Genomic DNA, 18,313 nt, shown 5'->3' on the forward strand with positions numbered 1-18,313 from the left:
AAACCTTGGATGTCCAAAACCATTACTGGGGCTGACATTTCTAAAAGGGCCTTTTGGGTGGAAATATCTAAAATAGCAGACCTCCAAGCTCACACCGCGTTGTGAGCTTGGAGGTCGGCTATTTTCGGTGTGTGATACCACACTGAACTAAGCATAATCAAATACTGAATACAGAGAGGGCAATTCTTTCAACATAAGATGCTGCATTTAGTTAGGTAAAATTAGCCGAAAGTTAAACCAATCTGGGAACTAAATCAAAATCAATATCTTTCTTCACAAATGTGTTCATAAAGGTGTCAACTATCACCTCTGAACTTTCTCAATCACAACTCCCTTGGGGAACTTTGTGGGAACCAATCAAAGTTGGGGGTATCGGGATACCTGGGCCTGGGATTAAAGGGGATAAAATGACAAAAATGCCAATATGAGCATATGGGGTGTGTAATTAGGGTATTTTTGGGCTGCTGAATCCATTCCAACCATTAGTTTTCAGTTTAAATGACTCCTTGGCCATAAAATAGGCCTAATTGGCTAAGGCTTAGCCAATCATGTCATTCGAGTTCTCCTGTGTCCTGTTAGTCCCTATGCTTAAACCCTTTTGAGTGTTCCTTGTCAGATTGTATCATGTTATCATGTGTGTCATGATGTGCGCTTACCCACCTGAATTTGAATAGTTTTCATGAATTCAAACCCTACTCCAACCATTTTTTTTATTGCCAATATTATTATAGTCTCGTGGACACAAAAAGGTAGTTTGTTGTGGCCTATTTCATGGCCAAGGAGTCATTTTTACGGATAACTAATGGTTGGAATGGATTCAGCAGCCCCAAAATACCCTAATTACACACCTCATACACTCATATTGGCCATTTTTTATTTTTCCCCCTTTAATCCCAGGCCCACGGGATACCCCCAACTTTGATTGGCTCCCACAAAGTCCCCCAAGGGAGTTGTGATTGAGAAAGTTCAGAGGTGATAGTTGACACCTTTATGAACACATTTGTGAAGAAAGATATTGATTTTGATTTAGTTCCCAGATTGGTTTAACTTTCGGCTAATTTTACCTAACTAATTCAAGTTCAGGATAGTTTAGACAAGACAATTCTCTTAAATGCTGTCTTCGGGTATGGCATGGAAAGAGGGTATTTGCATTTCACTATAGTAAAAACTGCATTCATGGTCTGGAGAGGGCACTTTTTACAGAAGGATAAAGCGGCAGGGGCTCAAGCCCCCTTTGATGTCTATGTGTGCACGTGACTGTGTGTGTGTGTGTGTGTGTGTGTGTGTGTGTGTGTGTGTGTGTGTGTGTGTGTGTGTGTGTGTGTGTGTGTGTTTGTGCATGCATGTGTACCTGGATCTTGCGGAGCTGCTTGAGAGTCTCATCACGCCCCCTGCTGGCCACCTCAAGACGGTCCTCCATGTCCTTCAGCTCTCCATCCAGCTTCTTCTTACTGCCTGAAGCCTGGCTCCTCTGTCTCCTCTCCTCCTCCAGACCCGTCTCTAGCTCACGCACCTGACGGGAGGGAGTTTAACAGCACTTCATTGCGTATCTCTCCTCATCAGTGCAGCACGCCGCACACACAGTCACACAGTAGTAAGGGGTCTTCTCGGATCCACTCAGGTATTACACATAATGATAGACAGACCCGAGTTCTGAGGTAATACAGCAGATTCCAACCCAGTCCTGAGTGACTATGATAAAACACAGTGTTCCGGGGACCACCAGTGGTCCTTGAAGGGATTCTAGGTGGTCCCCAGCTAAATGATAGAGAGTTGGTAACCAAATGGACCCTTATTAGACCTTTAACTCTTCTTGAGAGTGTAAAATGAAATTTAAAATTATTGTTAAACATTTGCATTACTTAATTTAGAAGATTTTTTTATTTTGATCCACGTTTACCTGTTTTGTCTCTCCTATGGTACCACATCAATACAGCATGGAATTGTGGACAAAATCTCATCCAACAGCGACAAAATATTCTACGTTTTGGGTCTGAGAGGCTAAAATCTCATCAAATGGTGGTCCGTGGCTCAAATGCCGAATACATAATGGACCTTGACGTGAAAAGGGTGTTGATACACACTATACTGTGTTATACAAAATGCCTCCACTCTTAGTGCGCGTAGGTTGAGAAGCACTGCTCTACTAGAACAGTGGCCGCGACCCCCCAAAATAATCATATTTGAACTGGGGACCCCCACCCTGCACAAGCACTTGGAATCGTAGGAGTTGGCATTACATTTAGTTTGACTCGGATCTATTCAATTGTGAAAATAGCCGATCTACATGCTCACAATGCCTCGCAATTTGAGGCGTGGGGATTTAATATGGACATCTGGGGACCCCCAAAATAATTTGGGGACCCCTGTTAGGGATCTCGATCCACAGGTTGAGAACCACTTCTCTACTAGAACACACTGACCTGCTTGAACAGCTGCCTCCTCTGCTCCTCTGCTAGCTCGTCGCGGGCCTGCAGCTCCCTGTCGTGCTGCGCCCGCAGCGCCTGCAGGTTCACCTCCAGACGCAGCTTGGCGTCCTCGGCCGCCTGCAGCTCGTCCTCCACCTCCTCCATCTGGGTCCTCATCTCCTCCACCATGGCCTCCAGGCCGCGCCGCGCCTTCTCCAGGTCGTGGACCTGGAAGGGCGAGGAGAGGAGGTGGTGCCATAGTTTTGTACTTTTCCTGTTTCGTATGTGTCTATGGAGTTAACATTACTCTAATAGACCCCTACGTGTGGTCACCATGACAACCAGGCATACTTTTTTTTTCATAATCTTTATCCCACGATTTTGCAATCCATTTTCACCCAGTGCCAATTGCCTATGTAATCCTGGGCTCTGCTCTCATTCTGCTGCGCCTGGGGAGACAACGGACTGACCTCATGCTTCCTTCAATGCATGTAGTCCAAGTTGTTTCTTTTCACCTGACAGGGGGGATTTCCCCGGGATGGACATAGGGCGTGGAAGGAACATGTTATTCCAACCAGTTCCTTTCCCCTCCATCAAGCGCCCCGGCTGGCCAGGGGGAGGTATTATTGAGACCAGGATTACTGCATGTTTTTGTGAGGGTATAAACCCTAGGAGACACAGGGAGAACATGCAAACTCCACACAGAAAGGCCCTATCGCCGACCCCACCTAGGGTGTGGGCGCTGATGACGCGGAGGGAGAAACACGCCCCCAGCACCCACAGCGTCCCCCGGCGGGAATGGAACCCAGGACCTTCTAGCTGTGAGGCGAAGCGCTAACCACTGCGCCACCGTGCCCCCTGACAACCAGGCATACTTAATGAGCAGGGGGGTGTGGCCACATAAGAACATAATTTTAACACTTTATGTACACTCTTTTGAAAATAATCTTCCTCCAAGTATAATAATAATACCTGATGATTGGGTGTGTGCTCAGTTTAGTGAGTGCAGTAACCTCTGTAAAACTATGCCTAAACCTAACCCTATCCCTAACCCCTAAACCTAACCTTAACCTGAGTAAAACTATGCCTAAACCTAACCCTAACCTCAGTAACCGTGACGCGGTTGATTATCTAACACACCCGGACACATTTCCGAACGCACCCTTTGATACACTCGGATTGAACGACCTGCAAAAAATACTCTCCCGTGGTCGTATATACGTACACTCTGGTCGTCCTTGGAGTTGACCAGCTCCTCCATCTCCGTGCGCAGGGCCCTGATGGCCTTCTCCGCCTCCTCCAGGGACCCCTGCTTCTCCTCCAGAGTCCTGCCCAGAGCCAGCAGCCTGCTCTCCTTCTCCCGCACCTCCACCTCGGCGCGGTCGCGATCCTCCGCGTTCCTGAGAGACGCAGAGCGCTCCTCCGCCAGCATCTACAGTATAAATAAAAGAATGCTTCGGTCAAAATCACCGTAAACATGGTCCTCGAGGGGGTTCCAGGTGGTCCCCAGCTAAATGATGGAGAGTTGGTAACCGAATGGACCCTTATAGATCTTTAACTGTTGATTTGGTTTCATTTTACGCTCTCAAGAGTTCAATTATGGTTAAACATCTGCCTTACTTACAGGCATTACTTTACAAGAAGCCTACACAATTGACCATTAATTTTGTCAAGTCCCGCCTGTGGTCCCGCCCCTCTTCACACCCATTGGTTGCTGAGTACGTCTTGGTTGGAAAAAAATACTTTCTCTCCATCCACTACCATTGAAATAATGTGTTTGTCTTTTGCTTCGTATTGTTAGTCTGCGTATTCAATTCTCATATTACACTTTCAGTAAAAAGCAGTTTAGTGACTGGGCATGTTTTTAAATGTTTTTAAAAATTATGTTTTAGCAAATTCAAAATAAACAAGGCAGAACCAGGGCGGAACAAGGCAGAAAGAGCCAAGACAGTCAGGGACCAACCAGAAGGCTGACAAAGGGTCAAAAGAGAATGTAGCTAGAAGAAATGTTATTTTTGATTGACCCGTTATCAGTCCTATGGTACAACATCAATACAGCAGGGAATTGTGGACAAAATCGTGTCCAACGACAACAGCATATTCTACGCTTTGGGCCGGTCGAGAGGCAAAATATCATCAAACGGAGGCCCGTGGCTCAAATGCCGAACAAATAATGGACCTTGATGTGAAAAAAAGGTTTAAAAACCACTGCTATTATAAACTGACCTGGTCAAACTTCCTCTGCTTCTTCTCCAGGTTGGAGACCAGCTGTCTGTGTCCGTCCAGGTCCATGAGGACGTCGTCCAGGTCCTGCTGCATACGGTTCTTACTCTTCTCCAGTTTGTCGCAGGCCGAGGCCTTCTCCTCGCAGTCGCTGCTGGCCGCCTCTAGGTCGCGCTGCAGACGCCTCTTCCCCTCCTCCAGCAGCTCCACCGCCCCGGACAGCTCCTCCAGCTTCTTCTTGGAGTCGGACAGCTGGGGGTATGTGTAGGGGACGGGACGATATGAAAATGTCATGACGCGATTAGAGATGGGACGATAATCGTTATTATCGGACTGGTACACAAATTCGGCAATGGCAACATGGCGCAGACCGGCCCACCACAACCGGCGCAAACCGAACATAGAAGATCTACAAGCCCACAACATGTCGAGGCAGGGACACGTTTGGGGGGGGGCTTGTATCCTGTGATTGGGCTACTAGGCTGGTATTCAGATGATAGGCAAGTCAGTGGGCCAATCATGCAATGTCTCTCTGTGGGCCTGTGCTACAGAAGGATTGGCCCTCTCCACTTAGTGGACGCCCAGCCTAAAGATTACTGTAATTATCCTAAAATTCTCAATTCACCTAGGCAAAACTGAATGTATCCTCTTTGGATCTAGTCAGAAACTTAGCCTAGTTGAGAACTTCACAATTAAAGTAGGTGACACTGTGATAGAAAGAAAAAACCACATCTGCTACCTGGGTTGCATCCTGGAGGCTAACCTATCCAGTGAAAAAATGACCACCAAGGTAATCAATAAAGTCAATCAACGAATTCGCTTCTTGCAAAGAGTTGCCCCACTGATCAATATTAAATCCCGAAAGACACTAGGAGGTGCTCTTATTGGGCCCCTCATTGATTACGGAGTCCTTGTCTGGTATCGCGACGCCCCAGCTGCCTTAAAGCTAAAGCTCCAAACAGCCCAAAACAAACTAATTAGGGTTGTGCTTGGTCTCCCTCCTCTGACCCACCTTACCGAGCATCACCACGAAAGCGTGGGGTGGCTCAAAGTAGCTGACAGAGTACAGCATCTTGCAATGGGCCTGGTGTACAAGATACACTACACCTCCAAGATTCCCATGTACCTGACAAACTACTTCTTAAAGGTCAAGGATGTTCACGATCATAACACCAGAGGCAGCTCCACTAATCATCATCAGCGTAGATTTAACACTAAACAAGGCGCTAACTCGTTCTCCTGCTATACCATCAACATGTGGAACGCCCTTCCACAAGCCCTAAAGGAGAGCAAATCCCTAGCCTCCTTCAAAATTGGTATGAAAAGTCACCTTCAGACAGCAGCTACCCGTGACTTGTAAATAGACTAAGCCCCCATGCTCCCCCCCCCCCTTTTTCTTTGTATTCTGCCTTTTGTATTTGATGTTATGCTTTTGAAACTGATATTATCCTAGATAAAGTACTATGTTCTATCCGTCTGTCTTTCAATGTTATATGAGATACTTAAAGTGTGGTTCCTGTGGAAATAAGCCTCGGCTTTCTAGGATCTCCTTTTAGTTGACCTTGTACCAGTGATTTGTACTGTCATGAAACTGTACTTTTTTCTATTGCAAACTTCTAATAAATTCTTCAATCAATCAATCAATAAAATATATATATATATATTTTTTTGGCCCACTGGCCCAGTTGTATTATCAGCCCACCGGGCATATACCCAGTATGCCAGATGCCCAGTCCACCCCTGGTCACCAGCTAAAAAGCTTTGGGAACCGCTGCTGTAAAACACCAGTGCCCAGTGCTGACCTGCAGGTGGAGGCTGGAGAGCTGCTTGTCCACCGCCCACTTGGCCTCCGTCTCCTCCTCCAGCTGCTCCACCAGGCTGCTCCGCTCCTCCTCCGCCTGCCGCAGGCGGCCCTGCAGGTGTAGCTTCTGACGCGTCTCCTCTGACGCCAGCTCCTGGGAGGGGGAGAGGGAGGAGGGAGGGAGAAAACCCAGCTTTTCTGAGTCTCTAGGTCAACAGTAACATGTTATTACATGATGAATTGTAGGTGTTCCTCACCTGTGCATCGTGTAGCTGAGAGCTCAGGCTGGAGACGTCTTTACTCAGCTTGCTGTTCTTCCCCTCTGCCTCGTTCAACAGTCCTGTAGCATTGTCCAACTCCAACTGAGAGAGAGAGAGAGAGAGAGAGATAGAGAGAGAGAGAGAGAGAGAGAGAGAGAGAGAGAGAGAGAGAGAGAGATAAAGAAAAAGGATTGAGAGACAGACAAACACAGAAAAAGAGGTGCAAAGGAGAGAAAGACAGACATGAATTTCAATAGAATGGAACTCGACACACTCGGCAAGACGAAACAAATGGAACCAAACTAGTAAGACGCCCTAAGGGCGAGAAGCAACCTCGCCATAGAGGAGCGTGACATGAGGCGTGACTGACTGACTCACTGACTGACATGAGGCGTAGGTTTTGATACTACTGTAACTTCTCCCTACGGTCGCAATTAAAGACCTTTAGAAAAGTCTGTAACTCCTAAATAGGTTGATAGTGTGTGTAGTGTTGAGGACTAGGGATGGGACGATTCATCATATCACATATTATCGCTATAATCAAAATATCCCCAAAATCTATGTTCCTGGGGCGGAACATTTGCCCAAAAAATAGCAGAACTACAAGCTCACAACGCGTCGCAAAGCTCACAACGCCTCGCAAAGCTCAACGCATTGTGAGCTTGTAGATCGGCTATTTTTTGGGAAAGAGATTTGGTAGAGAGTGAAAAAAAAAGACTGTATCAAGTACGATATTTCCAGGTCCGTTTTACCAATTATAGAGGGTTTACTTTAAATGGTACCGGATATGCAGCTCTGCAAATAAAAGGAGAATTGATCCCAGTGCATGACGGAGGACGATTTCACCATGAATGTAAATCTTGTGTTTTTTTTATCATGATAAACGATAATAGCGATTATGGCCCCATCCCTATTGAGGAGGACTCACGGTGATCTTGGTGAGGCGCTCTCCCAGCTCGGTCCTCTGCCTCTCGCTGTCGCTGAAGCTTTGCTGCAGGTCGGCCAGCTGGCCGTCTGCTCTCTTCCTCTTGTGCTCCAGCTCCTGTTTGGAGCTGCTCAGCGAGCGCAGCTCAGTGCTCAGCTCTGACGCCTGCTTCTCCACCGCCTGCTTGGCCTTCTCCAGACTGGCCCTCAACTGCACACAGACAGACAGACAGACAGACAGACAGACAGACAGACAGACAGACAGACAGACAGACAGACAGACAGACAGACAGACAGACGGACAGATGGACAGGCGGGCAGATAGATGGACAAGACAGATGGATAGACAGACAGACAGGCAGAGGGAGGAGTGGATAAAGTTTCCATTACAGTAGTCTCATGTATTGCTATCTTATATATAGGACGTAGGTAGGACGTAGGGCCTACCTACGTCCTATATATATAATATTCCCATACTAAGGAGGGCTTTAGAAGAGATAGACTAGAGGGAAAAGAGCACACCTAGGCTAGAGTCAAGTTTACCAAGTGCTTGGATCGGCTGCGAGCACTCACAGGGTGCGAGCCTAGAATGAGCCCGGCAAACTTCTAGTTACAGTACATTACTATTTAAATAATATTGCGAAGAAATTATTGCTGCTATTTGTTCCCAAAAGCTTTAGACCCTGTATATATACAGTAACATGCATATACTGTAAAGACACAATGTGACAAAGTCCGGTTTACACTAATGCTGTACCCCCTCGAAATGTATATATACGATCCGTATTTTCCACTGTTTTCATTACATTTTGACCCATGCTTTGACAATGTAAACGTATGTTTGCACACAAGCGCATGTACAGTATGCGTGCGTGCGTGCGTGCGTGCGTGCGTGCGTGCGTGCGTGCGTGCGTGCGTGCGTGCGTGCGTGCGTGCGTGCGTGCGTGCGTGCGTGTGTGTGTGTAACCCACCTTCTTGGCCTGCTCCAGCTGCTCCGAGAGCTCTTCCACAGCCTGGCTGTGTTTGTGTCTGAGGTCATGGAGCTGAGCATCATGACCTCTGCTCTGCTCCTCCATGGCTTTCTTCAGTATGGACACCTCCTGCTCACGCTTGGCCCTACAATTTACAATTTAGGCATTTAGCAGACGCTTTTAATCCAAAGCGACTTACAATAAGCGTTGCTGCTCAACTGGGTGACCGTACCGTAGATCCTGCTGTGCGGCCGTGTGGTCCAGGCTGTCCTCCAGCTCGGTGCGGAGGTGGTTGAGCTCCTCCTCCAGGTCTCGGCGCGCCGCCTCCACCTTCCCGCGCGCCGCCCGCTCCTCCTCCACGTCCTCCTGGAGCTCGTTGAGCAGTGACTCCAGCTCCCTGAGCCGCTTCAGCAGCGCTGCTCGCTGGACACTCTCCTCCTCCAGCCTGAAGGGGGCGATAGAAAGAGAGATAGAGGCTATATCTACCTGCTGCTGCACTTATAGTCCATTAACTCGTTAACTGCCAGAGTTAAAAACATAGCCTAATAACATAGCCTTCCCTTGCCAGTGATTTCGAGTATTTTCGAGTAACAGTTGAGGATCCATGGATTTTTCTTTCCGACACGGATGTAAACAAAGCAGGTGATGTTGAAAAGACTCAAATAACATTAGATCCGCGATCATTAGTTCTTTATAGTTAGGGTCCATAGAAATACTTTTTTTTCGACCAAATACGCATCTGGGAAAAGAATCTGAGATAAATAGACTTTTATAAATCCATTTAAATGGAGGCGGACACAGCAGAGAATTTTGGGGATTTGTAGTCCTGTTTCACTCACGGGTACGGGGGAGTTTATTTCATAAACTAATTAAATAAAAAAATTACATCCTTCCGACACGCCCAAACATTTCTTCGGAAAGGGATGTGATATAATTACAAATTGACTGCCCTTCTGAGCTTCGGAAGGACGGCCCAACCTTTTCCGAATCGGAAGGTTTTCCGAAGGAGTATTGTATAGGCCTGAAGTGGTTAAAGGACAATCAAGAGGTGTGGTTTTTCCGCCTACCGGCCCTGAGTGTCTTGAAGCTCCTGCTCCTTAGCAGCCAGCTGGGCTCTGAGCGCCGCCAGCTGGTCCTGCAGGTCGGCCTGCCGCTCCTGTAGGTCGGCCAGCTCTCCGTCAAGCTTCTTCCTGGCCTTCTCCATGTCCTGCCGGCCCTTCTCCTCTTTCTTCAGACGAACTAGAAACACAGAGAGACCAGGGAATATGTCTGTGTCAAAGACTTGGCAAACTTGGCAAACTTTAGAGTTTCCGTTTTACACACACCATTATAGCGTTCTAGTTTTGATCATTATACCCAATTACTGAATGTCAAGTCTCCAGGTTTTTTTTAAAGAATGTATGACACTGGTTTACCACAACACTATGGCACATTATGAGTCCATTGGTACTGGTAGTTCTCAAACGTTTTATTTGGAAGCACCACCATACATCTTTTCATTTGGTTCCATTTTGAACCCTCTCAGAGTTACAGACCTACAACAAAGGTATTTTGGCGGGCCTTGATAGCGTCGTAATGCCTGATTTTACACTTAGTTGCATGCTGAAAATAGCCGATCTACAAGCTTGCAACGCGTTGTGAGCTTCCAGATCTGCTATTTTCTGACCGAAACACCAGAGCGCAACCAAACATAAAATGACTTGTCTTGTAGTTCTACTGGATCTCTCCTGCACTAGTCCCTCCTTAACATTTTGGTCCAGTTTTTATTTGTTGACAGAAATGTTCAACATAAAGTTTTAGCCACCGTAGCTTGGTTCTTATTTTGTTCAAAATGTCCACCAAAAGCCAGCATGGCGATGGCCCCTCATTACTGTAACCTCATTGCTGACCCAACAAGCTCATTGTGCCATGCATGCAGCAGTGGGTAAACAGGGTGGTAAATATAGTAAGGTAGACTGACTCTCCAGGTCGGAGATCATGGACTCGTGCTTGGCCTTGAGCTTGGTCAGGTTCTTGGATCTCTCCTCCTCCTCCGCCAGGTTGCAGCTCAGGTCCGCCGACCTCTCCTCCAGGAGCTTCTTCTCCTGCTCTCACATGCACACATGTACACACACACACACACACACACACACACACACACGCACACGCACACGCACACGCACACGCACACGCACACGCACACACACACGCGCGCGCACACACACACACACACACGCGCACACACACATTACGTGTTATTTTGTATCTACTTTTTTATGCTACACTCTATCTGTTACTGTTGCTTTAGTGAATCAACAGTTATTTGGACTAGTCTGAGGTGGTACTGAGAAATGCAGATCCTGTGGTCTGGTAGGACACCTGCTGGTTGATAAGTGGTGGTACTGCCTGAAGGTGAACTATTTCTAAGCAGGTGTGCTCTAGTCTTGTGGTGGAAGTTTCATCATTGCAGGACCCCGTGTACGAATACAGACAGAACAATACAATGAAAACTAAAATAAATGTACTGTATGCACAATTATGTACAATTTCTCACATGCAAGCACACAGACACGCACACAGACACGCACGCACGCACACACCTTGAGCAGTTTATTGTTGAGGTCCTCCATCATCAGCACGTCCTCGTCCAGGGTCTTCATCCTGGCCTCCATGGCAACCTTCTCCAAGTGGAGCTTCTGGTGAGCATCCTCTTCCTCAGCCAGGTGGGCCTCCATGTCCTGGAGAATGAGTTAATGGACTTTTTTAAACGATTAATACAAAACAAACGGTTTTGGACATACTGTACAAGGTTTCCACCTGACAGTGAGGATACGTGCGTGCGCTGGCTCTCACCTGCAGGTGCTCCTCCAGCTCCTTCCTCTGGCGCTGCAGGGCGTTGCTCCTCTCCTCCTCCTCCTCCAGCCGCGCCTCCATCTCGTGCAGCACCTCCTCCAGCTGCTGCTTCCTGGTCTCCAGCTGCAGCCGCATCTCCTCCGCCTCCGCGCACGCCTCCGTCTCCGCCTGGAGCGCACGCTCCAGCTTGGCACGCTCCTCAGTCAGCTGCACACACAGGGAGGGAGACAGGGTATCACTTAAATGTGAGTACCTTTTCCACCACTGTCTACATGCTAACAATGCATCGCACACATTGTAGATTAGTTATCTTTGCTACAACAGAGTACAAATTAGGCCTTGATTTCACCTGTGTGTGTTTCTGGGTGATTTCCTGCAGTTGAGTCGCCGTTTTCGCCGCCTCTTCCTTGGCTGACTTCAGCTCCTCGTCCTTCTGACCCATTTCCTCATCCTGTCTGGTCACCTGCAGCAGTGGCTTCACCTGGATGATGGACGCATCATGCAGCCAATCAGTGTGAACTTGAAGGGTCACCCAACTGGGTTGTAAATCATGTGTTAGGCCTGTCCCCGACTAAACATTTATATAGTCGAATCTGATTGGCTGAATGTTGTCTATTGTCGACTGGTAGTCAACTAGTTCACTGGTTGTCAAATATAGGCAGACTGGTAATAATCATTCAGATCATTCCATTTGGGCTGTGGGCCCAACGTAGCTACGTACATAGCTAGACTATTCTAGAAGCTTACTACGCTAGAAGCTTACTACGCTAGAAGCGTACGTTATCTTCTCATTCATACTACTGGATCCTAGCGATCAACAGACTAACTAGATTATATTCTTTTGCTGCAATTTTTATTTTATTTATACCACGATGCCTTGTTGTGTATATAATGGCTGTAATAACTCCAGAACAAAGACTTCTTTGCGCTACAGAAGTTACGCTAAAACCGTAGTAACCGGAAATCTCGCGAGACGCTAACAGTACGTTGCTGCATCTCTTGGAACTATAAATAGACGATTCATAAAGAAAAAACGAACTTTGGAGTGGCCAATTTTGGAAGAGTCGTACAAGAGATATCAGAACAGGGGCAATTATGACAGAAATCCACCAAACCAGGAAGGAACATTTATAAAAACATGCACATTCAGGGGAGGTCATGTTTTGGTCTGGATTTCTCCTTTAATGTCTGATTTAACATATAGGTGCTTGGTTTCGTCCAGTAAATCATGATACATGGCAAACTATTAGTTAATTAATACAACAAATTGGTAGTTGAATCAGACTCCCTCGATCAGTCAACTATTGGACTCATGGAGGTCAGGGCTAGCGTGCCGTGCACACCTTGGTAAAGAGCCTCCACCACTGCCAGTTCTTCAGTACCAGCCAGCAGGCACAGTTCCTCTGGAGAACCTTCATGGCGGTCAGCTGCTGCTGGCGCTTACTGAACGCTCTGACCACACACACACACACACAAAGAGGAATCGGCATCACACATAGCAGGCTATTGGTAGCCACGTGTAGCCAGGCTTACATCTGCAAAGAGAAAAGCCTGGTCAAGATATGAAGCAGAGAGAGTTCTAGGAGGTGGGGCTGAACTTTCCCGGAAGTTGTATTTTTTTTCACAGTGCAGTGTCCCTGCAAACGTATTCCCAGCTGAAAAAAATCTGTTCTACTTCTCCCGCTCCATCGGTTGCGCTCGCAATAAAAAATATACAAACAAAAACATTGATTTGGACCAATCTATTTGTATTTGTTTTGCTGTGGAATGTAAACAGACCCGCACCGCAAGACCTAACTTCCGTTAAACGCAGCACTACCGCCACTTCCGCTAGAACCAACCGGAAGTCATATTTTGCCCAGGGTTGCCTATTGGTGGTGTATGTTTGTTTCGAGCGATCGAAAGAAATCAGCGAGGATGCCATGTTGGGTATGTGCTGTTTAGGTAGCCTTGCGTTGCCAGATCATTCACACTGCGTGGGGGGTGGATGAGGATGAGTGTGGATGAGTCTGGCAACACGAGGCTACTCTTTAGGTATGGGACGATAATCGCTATTAGCGTTTATCGTGATAAAAAATACACTCACAAAAATCGTATAGTGGAGATTTAATTCATCGTGAAATTATCCTCCGTCATGCACTGGGAGCAATTCACCTTTTATTTGCCAAGCTGCAAATGTGGTACCACTTAAACCCTCTATAATTGGTAAAATTGACCTGTAAATAACATACTTGATACAGTCTTTTTTTTTTCACTAGTCTCTACCAAATCGCATTGCCAAAAATAGCCGATCTACAAGCTCCAAACGCGTCCAAACTCTTGTAGATCTGCTATTCTAACGTTACGCCCCGGAATAATGGATGTTGGGGATATTTTTATTATCGCGATGATATTGTTAATCGATATTATTTTGGTCACAATAATCAATAAACATGACATTTTAATATCGTCCCATCCCTATAGTGCTGTTACAATGGAACAGCACATGGCATGCATGTGTGTATGTGTGCGTGTGTGGAGCGTGTTACTTGCGGCCCAGGAAGCCCCTGCTCTGGGCCTGGAAGGCGATGATGACCACGGTGAGCTTCAGGTCTCTCTCCTCCTCCAGCTGGGCCAGAACCCCCGTCCTGAAGAACATCTTACTCTGACCGATGCGGTACAGGTTGGGGTCCAGCTCCAGATGCTGCACCTGCAGGAGACCACAGGAGCAGGGACGTGCAGAGAATGTTAGAGAGGCAGGGGCCTTTTGGTGAAAATATTGAAAATAGCAGACCTCCAAACTCAAAACGCGTATAATACTGGAGATGTGGCTTAACGGCATGGATTTCTACACAGAGAGGGCAATTCTTTCAACATAAGATGCTGCATTCAAGTTCAAGAGAGTTTGGACAAGGCAATTCTCTTGGAAAGAGGGCATTTGCATTTCTTTCACCAGAGTAAAAACTTCATTCATGGTCTGGAGAGGGCACTTTTTTACAGGCGGATAAAAGGGCACGGGCTCAAGCCCCTTTTGATGTCTATGTGTGCACGTGCCTGCACAGGAGAGGTGGATTCACGTTCTATTGTTGACAAAAATGCATATCGTCGGGTGGAAACCTCATATGTCCAAAACTGTTCGTTTTGTGGCGTTGTGTGCTTGTAGATCGGCTATTTTCACTAGTCTTGCACGAGTCTTGGAGATCAATACGAGGTTTCTGCCCGACAGTGATGATATGATTGGACTAACGCACAATGTATTTATTTGCGCATTGTGAGCTTTTAGATCGGCTATTTTCAGAGTGCAAGCAAACATCGTTATTTAGCTTTCTTCAGTGAAAAAAAGGTAGTCGATGAATGCTTTTCGTAGTTTTAGTCCGATGAAATGGTCCATTGAACTCACCATGAGAGAGCAGGCCTGCTTGCCGTCCATGAAGCCCTTGGGGATGGCGCTGGCAGCCAGGATCTCATACCTGCAACCCCGGGGACAAGAACAAGAAGCTGTTGTTGGTCTCCAAACACAGGCTACAAGTTGGAGCTCAAGTTATAGTCACGCCAAGGTGGTCCTTAGCCAAAAATAACAGATCAGTGGTGGAAAACATACTCACATTTTTCACTTACTTAAAAGTATAAATACTGCAATGTTACATTACAAGTAAAAGTCCAGTCAAAATGTAGAGTAAAAAAAAGTACAGTAAAAAAAAGTACAGTAAAAGTACAAAAGGCAGAATGTCCCATTTCACATTTTTAAATTTATAAAAATCTTTTGAAAATATGATATCTAGAAGCTCACAAAGCGTCGCATTGTGAGCTTGGCTATTTTCAATTGATCGAAATGTATAGAAGCCATTAATGTATGCTTTGTAATAATAATCTAAATCTACAAAGTAACTATAGTAACTAAAGTTTTCAATTTCAAATAATTGTAGTAGTAGTGAAATATTTTCCTCTGAGAGTAAAAGTATTGGAAAATACTCACGTAAAGTACACAAACATCAAAATGTTATGTTACAGTACTTAGGTACTTCACACCACTGGAACAGATTAAAATGTGTTGTTAGTTTGTAGATCTGTCCTTTTCGGCCAGCAAAACCACTGCACTTTGGATAAGGTTTGCAGACACGCACTCACATGCACGTGCGCACACACGCGCGCACACACACACACACACACACACACACACACACACACACACACACACACACACACACGCACACACACGCACACACACGCACACACAGCTCCCTGACCTCTGCCTGAACTCCTGGAAGATGATGCGGTTGGGGAAACCCTGTCTGCAGATGCGGATGCCCTCCAGCACGCCGTTACACCTGAGCTGGTCCAGGACCAGGTGGGCGTCCATCTTGCCTGCCTGTAACCAGCAAGAGCATGGACAGCTTTATGATATGATTATAGAGGGTATGCCCAGGCATAAAGTGAATGGCAAATCGAGTGGCAAAGAGAGTTTAACATAGCATTAACGTCGTTTAATGCAATCAGATAGGACTTTTCTGTTTCTGTTTTTCTGCATTGACCCCACTCCCATGTAAAGAGAATAACCCGGAAGAGGCGTTTAGGTCTCTGATCGAAGATGCATTATGCCGTTGCGGGGTCACAAGCTTAAGGGTTGAATACAGGTTCATTGTTCTCTACCGGGTGAGAACCCGGTAGAGAAATTCACTAACCAATGGGACAGACCTAAACGCTGGAAGTACGTAACTTTTGACACTCACATTAGCTGCTCAAGTGTGAAGGTTCAAAGGTAAGGGAGTAATGCTGCTACATTAAATAGGCAGGCGCGTTACGCCGCCTTGCGAGCCAGATATCTGAACGTACCCTTTGGCTGTATGGGCTGTCGAGGCCAGAAAGTCGTTTTTTGCCACTGAGTAGGCGTTCCCGCATAACTTCCGGGTATGATGGTGATGTCACATGCATACCCTCTATAGATATGAATATTTGAATCTTTCCATATCATCAGTCTCTCTCACCCTCTTCTCGTGGTTGGGGATGATGCAGCGGACGAAGTTGGGCTGGGTGTTGTGCAGGGTGGTCATCAGCTTGCCCAGGGACTCCTTGTAGAGCTGACCCACCGTGCGGAACATGCCCTTCTTGGACCGGGACGAGCCCGAGCTCTCCTTCATCTTGGCCATGGTGTCCAGACCCACCACTTGGTCCGCTGGGAACACACAGACGCAACTCAGTGTGGATTTTGACGGCACATTTTGAGTTTTAGTCTAGTTTATTTATTTAATTTTTAGTCGACCAAATCTACAGTTGATTTTGACGATTAAAATGTATTTCCACTTGGTTGCGTGCTGAAAATAGCCAGAAGCTCACAACGCGTCACGCTGCGGTGAGTTGGGAGCTTGTAGATCTGCTATTTTCAGAGTGCATCACCCGAGTGCAACCGAACATGGTATGACTTGACTGGGTATATGAATGAATGAATTTTATTTTATTTTCGTGTCTGGACAATATTTGACCCATCCCACATGGGATTATCAGACACATCAAATACATACTGTACGTATAACCAACAAAACAACATTCCAGTGTGCATTCCACCAACAGCTTAATACAAATACAGTATCTCACAAAAGTGAGTACCTTACTGAAGTGCCTTAATAGGTATAAATGGGTATAAATTGACCCATACAATCTGTAACTCTGACAGTGTACAAATGGAACCAAATGAACCCGTTAAGGGGTAAACTTGAAATGTTTAAGTTTGAGAAACACTGTTCTATAGTATGTGGACTGACCATCCTTCCACAGGTCCTACAGTATGTCCTACAGTAGACTGACCGTCCTTCCACAGGTCCTACAGTATGTCCTACAGTATGTCCTACAGTAGACTGACCATCCTTCCACAGGTCCTGGATGAAGGTGCTGGAGGAGCTCTGGAGCAGAGCTGTCACGTTGTCGTTCAGAGGATCCATGTTCTTGGTCAACCAATCGGCTGCGTTGTAGTCCACCTTGAGGAACAACAACAATAACACTTTACATCCATGTTGTAGTCCACCTTGAGGAACAAGGAAACTCACTCAGCAGTACAATAACACTTTAGCGTGTAGCGTTCCTCTTTAACTCTGTCACACGATAAACAACAATAACAATTATGGTCCCATCCCTATACGCTCTACATTGTGTGGTGTTTGGCTCCTCACCGTGCCGGCGTAGTGCAACACAGAGAACATGAGCTTCATCTGCTTGGGCTTGTTGAACTTGACGTGGCCGTTGTGTGTGTTCACCAGCTTCTCCACAAAGGACAGGTCCGAGGCCTTGGGGAACCAGCACTCCTCGTCCAGCAGCGCCAGGATGCCTGGAGGGTCTTTCTGTGAGGACAGAGCAGAGGAGGCAATTGTAATGAAAAATCAAACCAAATCAAACAGTTCAATTTCATGGGCAGAGGACTCCCTTGAAAGTGAGATGCTGCATCTCAAGGGGCTTATCCTCGAAAAAGTTATAACATTATTGTGCCAGATGGAAGATTTCATACAGTATGCCTCCAAAATACTATTGTAATACTACTAGTGTACATATTAAACAAATTGATAAAGACAAAAACTAAGGATATTTACTTACGATTTTAGTTTGTTTTAGTTCGCTTTGTAACCACACAATTCCATTTCAGTCAGTTACCTTCTCTTGGTAACTGGAATGCTCGCCTTAAAACACTCGCTCGCCCTAATGTTTTTCCCTGACCTCACGCCAACCGCTCGGTGGGGCGGTGCTTGTATTGTTGTATTTGTTTTACTGAGGAGAGGTTAGAAATATGTTTAGGCTTAGGCATAGTTTTACTGGGGTTAAGATTAGGAATAGGGTTAGGTTCTTTTTTTTTAATATTTGTTTTTGGGCTTTTATGCCTTTATTGGATAGGACAGTAGACTGACAGGAAATGGGGGGAGACATGGGGAG

The 18,313-nt window shown here is 46.3% G+C and overlaps 1 protein-coding gene across 1 annotated transcript in view; it reads right to left on the minus strand.

Annotated features, from left to right (window-relative positions):
• LOC308282716 (uncharacterized protein) overlaps positions 1-18,313 on the minus strand; it is a gene marked incomplete at both ends in the record, with an annotated part of 47,961 nt that overhangs the window by 8,810 nt on the left and 20,838 nt on the right. Inside the window, 21 exons of the mRNA XM_080723106.1 lie at positions 1,352-1,513; positions 2,424-2,636; positions 3,634-3,840; positions 4,635-4,883; positions 6,434-6,586; positions 6,690-6,794; positions 7,621-7,827; positions 8,588-8,732; positions 8,820-9,032; positions 9,655-9,826; positions 10,548-10,671; positions 11,167-11,304; positions 11,420-11,626; positions 11,769-11,900; positions 12,763-12,871; positions 13,948-14,108; positions 14,799-14,868; positions 15,646-15,767; positions 16,384-16,571; positions 17,256-17,370; positions 17,563-17,730. Of these exons, the coding sequence (XP_080579232.1) occupies positions 1,352-1,513; positions 2,424-2,636; positions 3,634-3,840; positions 4,635-4,883; positions 6,434-6,586; positions 6,690-6,794; positions 7,621-7,827; positions 8,588-8,732; positions 8,820-9,032; positions 9,655-9,826; positions 10,548-10,671; positions 11,167-11,304; positions 11,420-11,626; positions 11,769-11,900; positions 12,763-12,871; positions 13,948-14,108; positions 14,799-14,868; positions 15,646-15,767; positions 16,384-16,571; positions 17,256-17,370; positions 17,563-17,730 (3,360 nt within the window). The remainder of the gene's footprint in view (positions 1-1,351; positions 1,514-2,423; positions 2,637-3,633; positions 3,841-4,634; positions 4,884-6,433; positions 6,587-6,689; positions 6,795-7,620; positions 7,828-8,587; positions 8,733-8,819; positions 9,033-9,654; positions 9,827-10,547; positions 10,672-11,166; positions 11,305-11,419; positions 11,627-11,768; positions 11,901-12,762; positions 12,872-13,947; positions 14,109-14,798; positions 14,869-15,645; positions 15,768-16,383; positions 16,572-17,255; positions 17,371-17,562; positions 17,731-18,313) is intronic.

Source organism: Nannobrachium achirus, assembly GCF_963921795.1.
Source record: "Nannobrachium achirus genome assembly, chromosome: 4".
NCBI classification, from domain to species: domain Eukaryota; kingdom Metazoa; phylum Chordata; class Actinopteri; order Myctophiformes; family Myctophidae; genus Nannobrachium; species Nannobrachium achirus.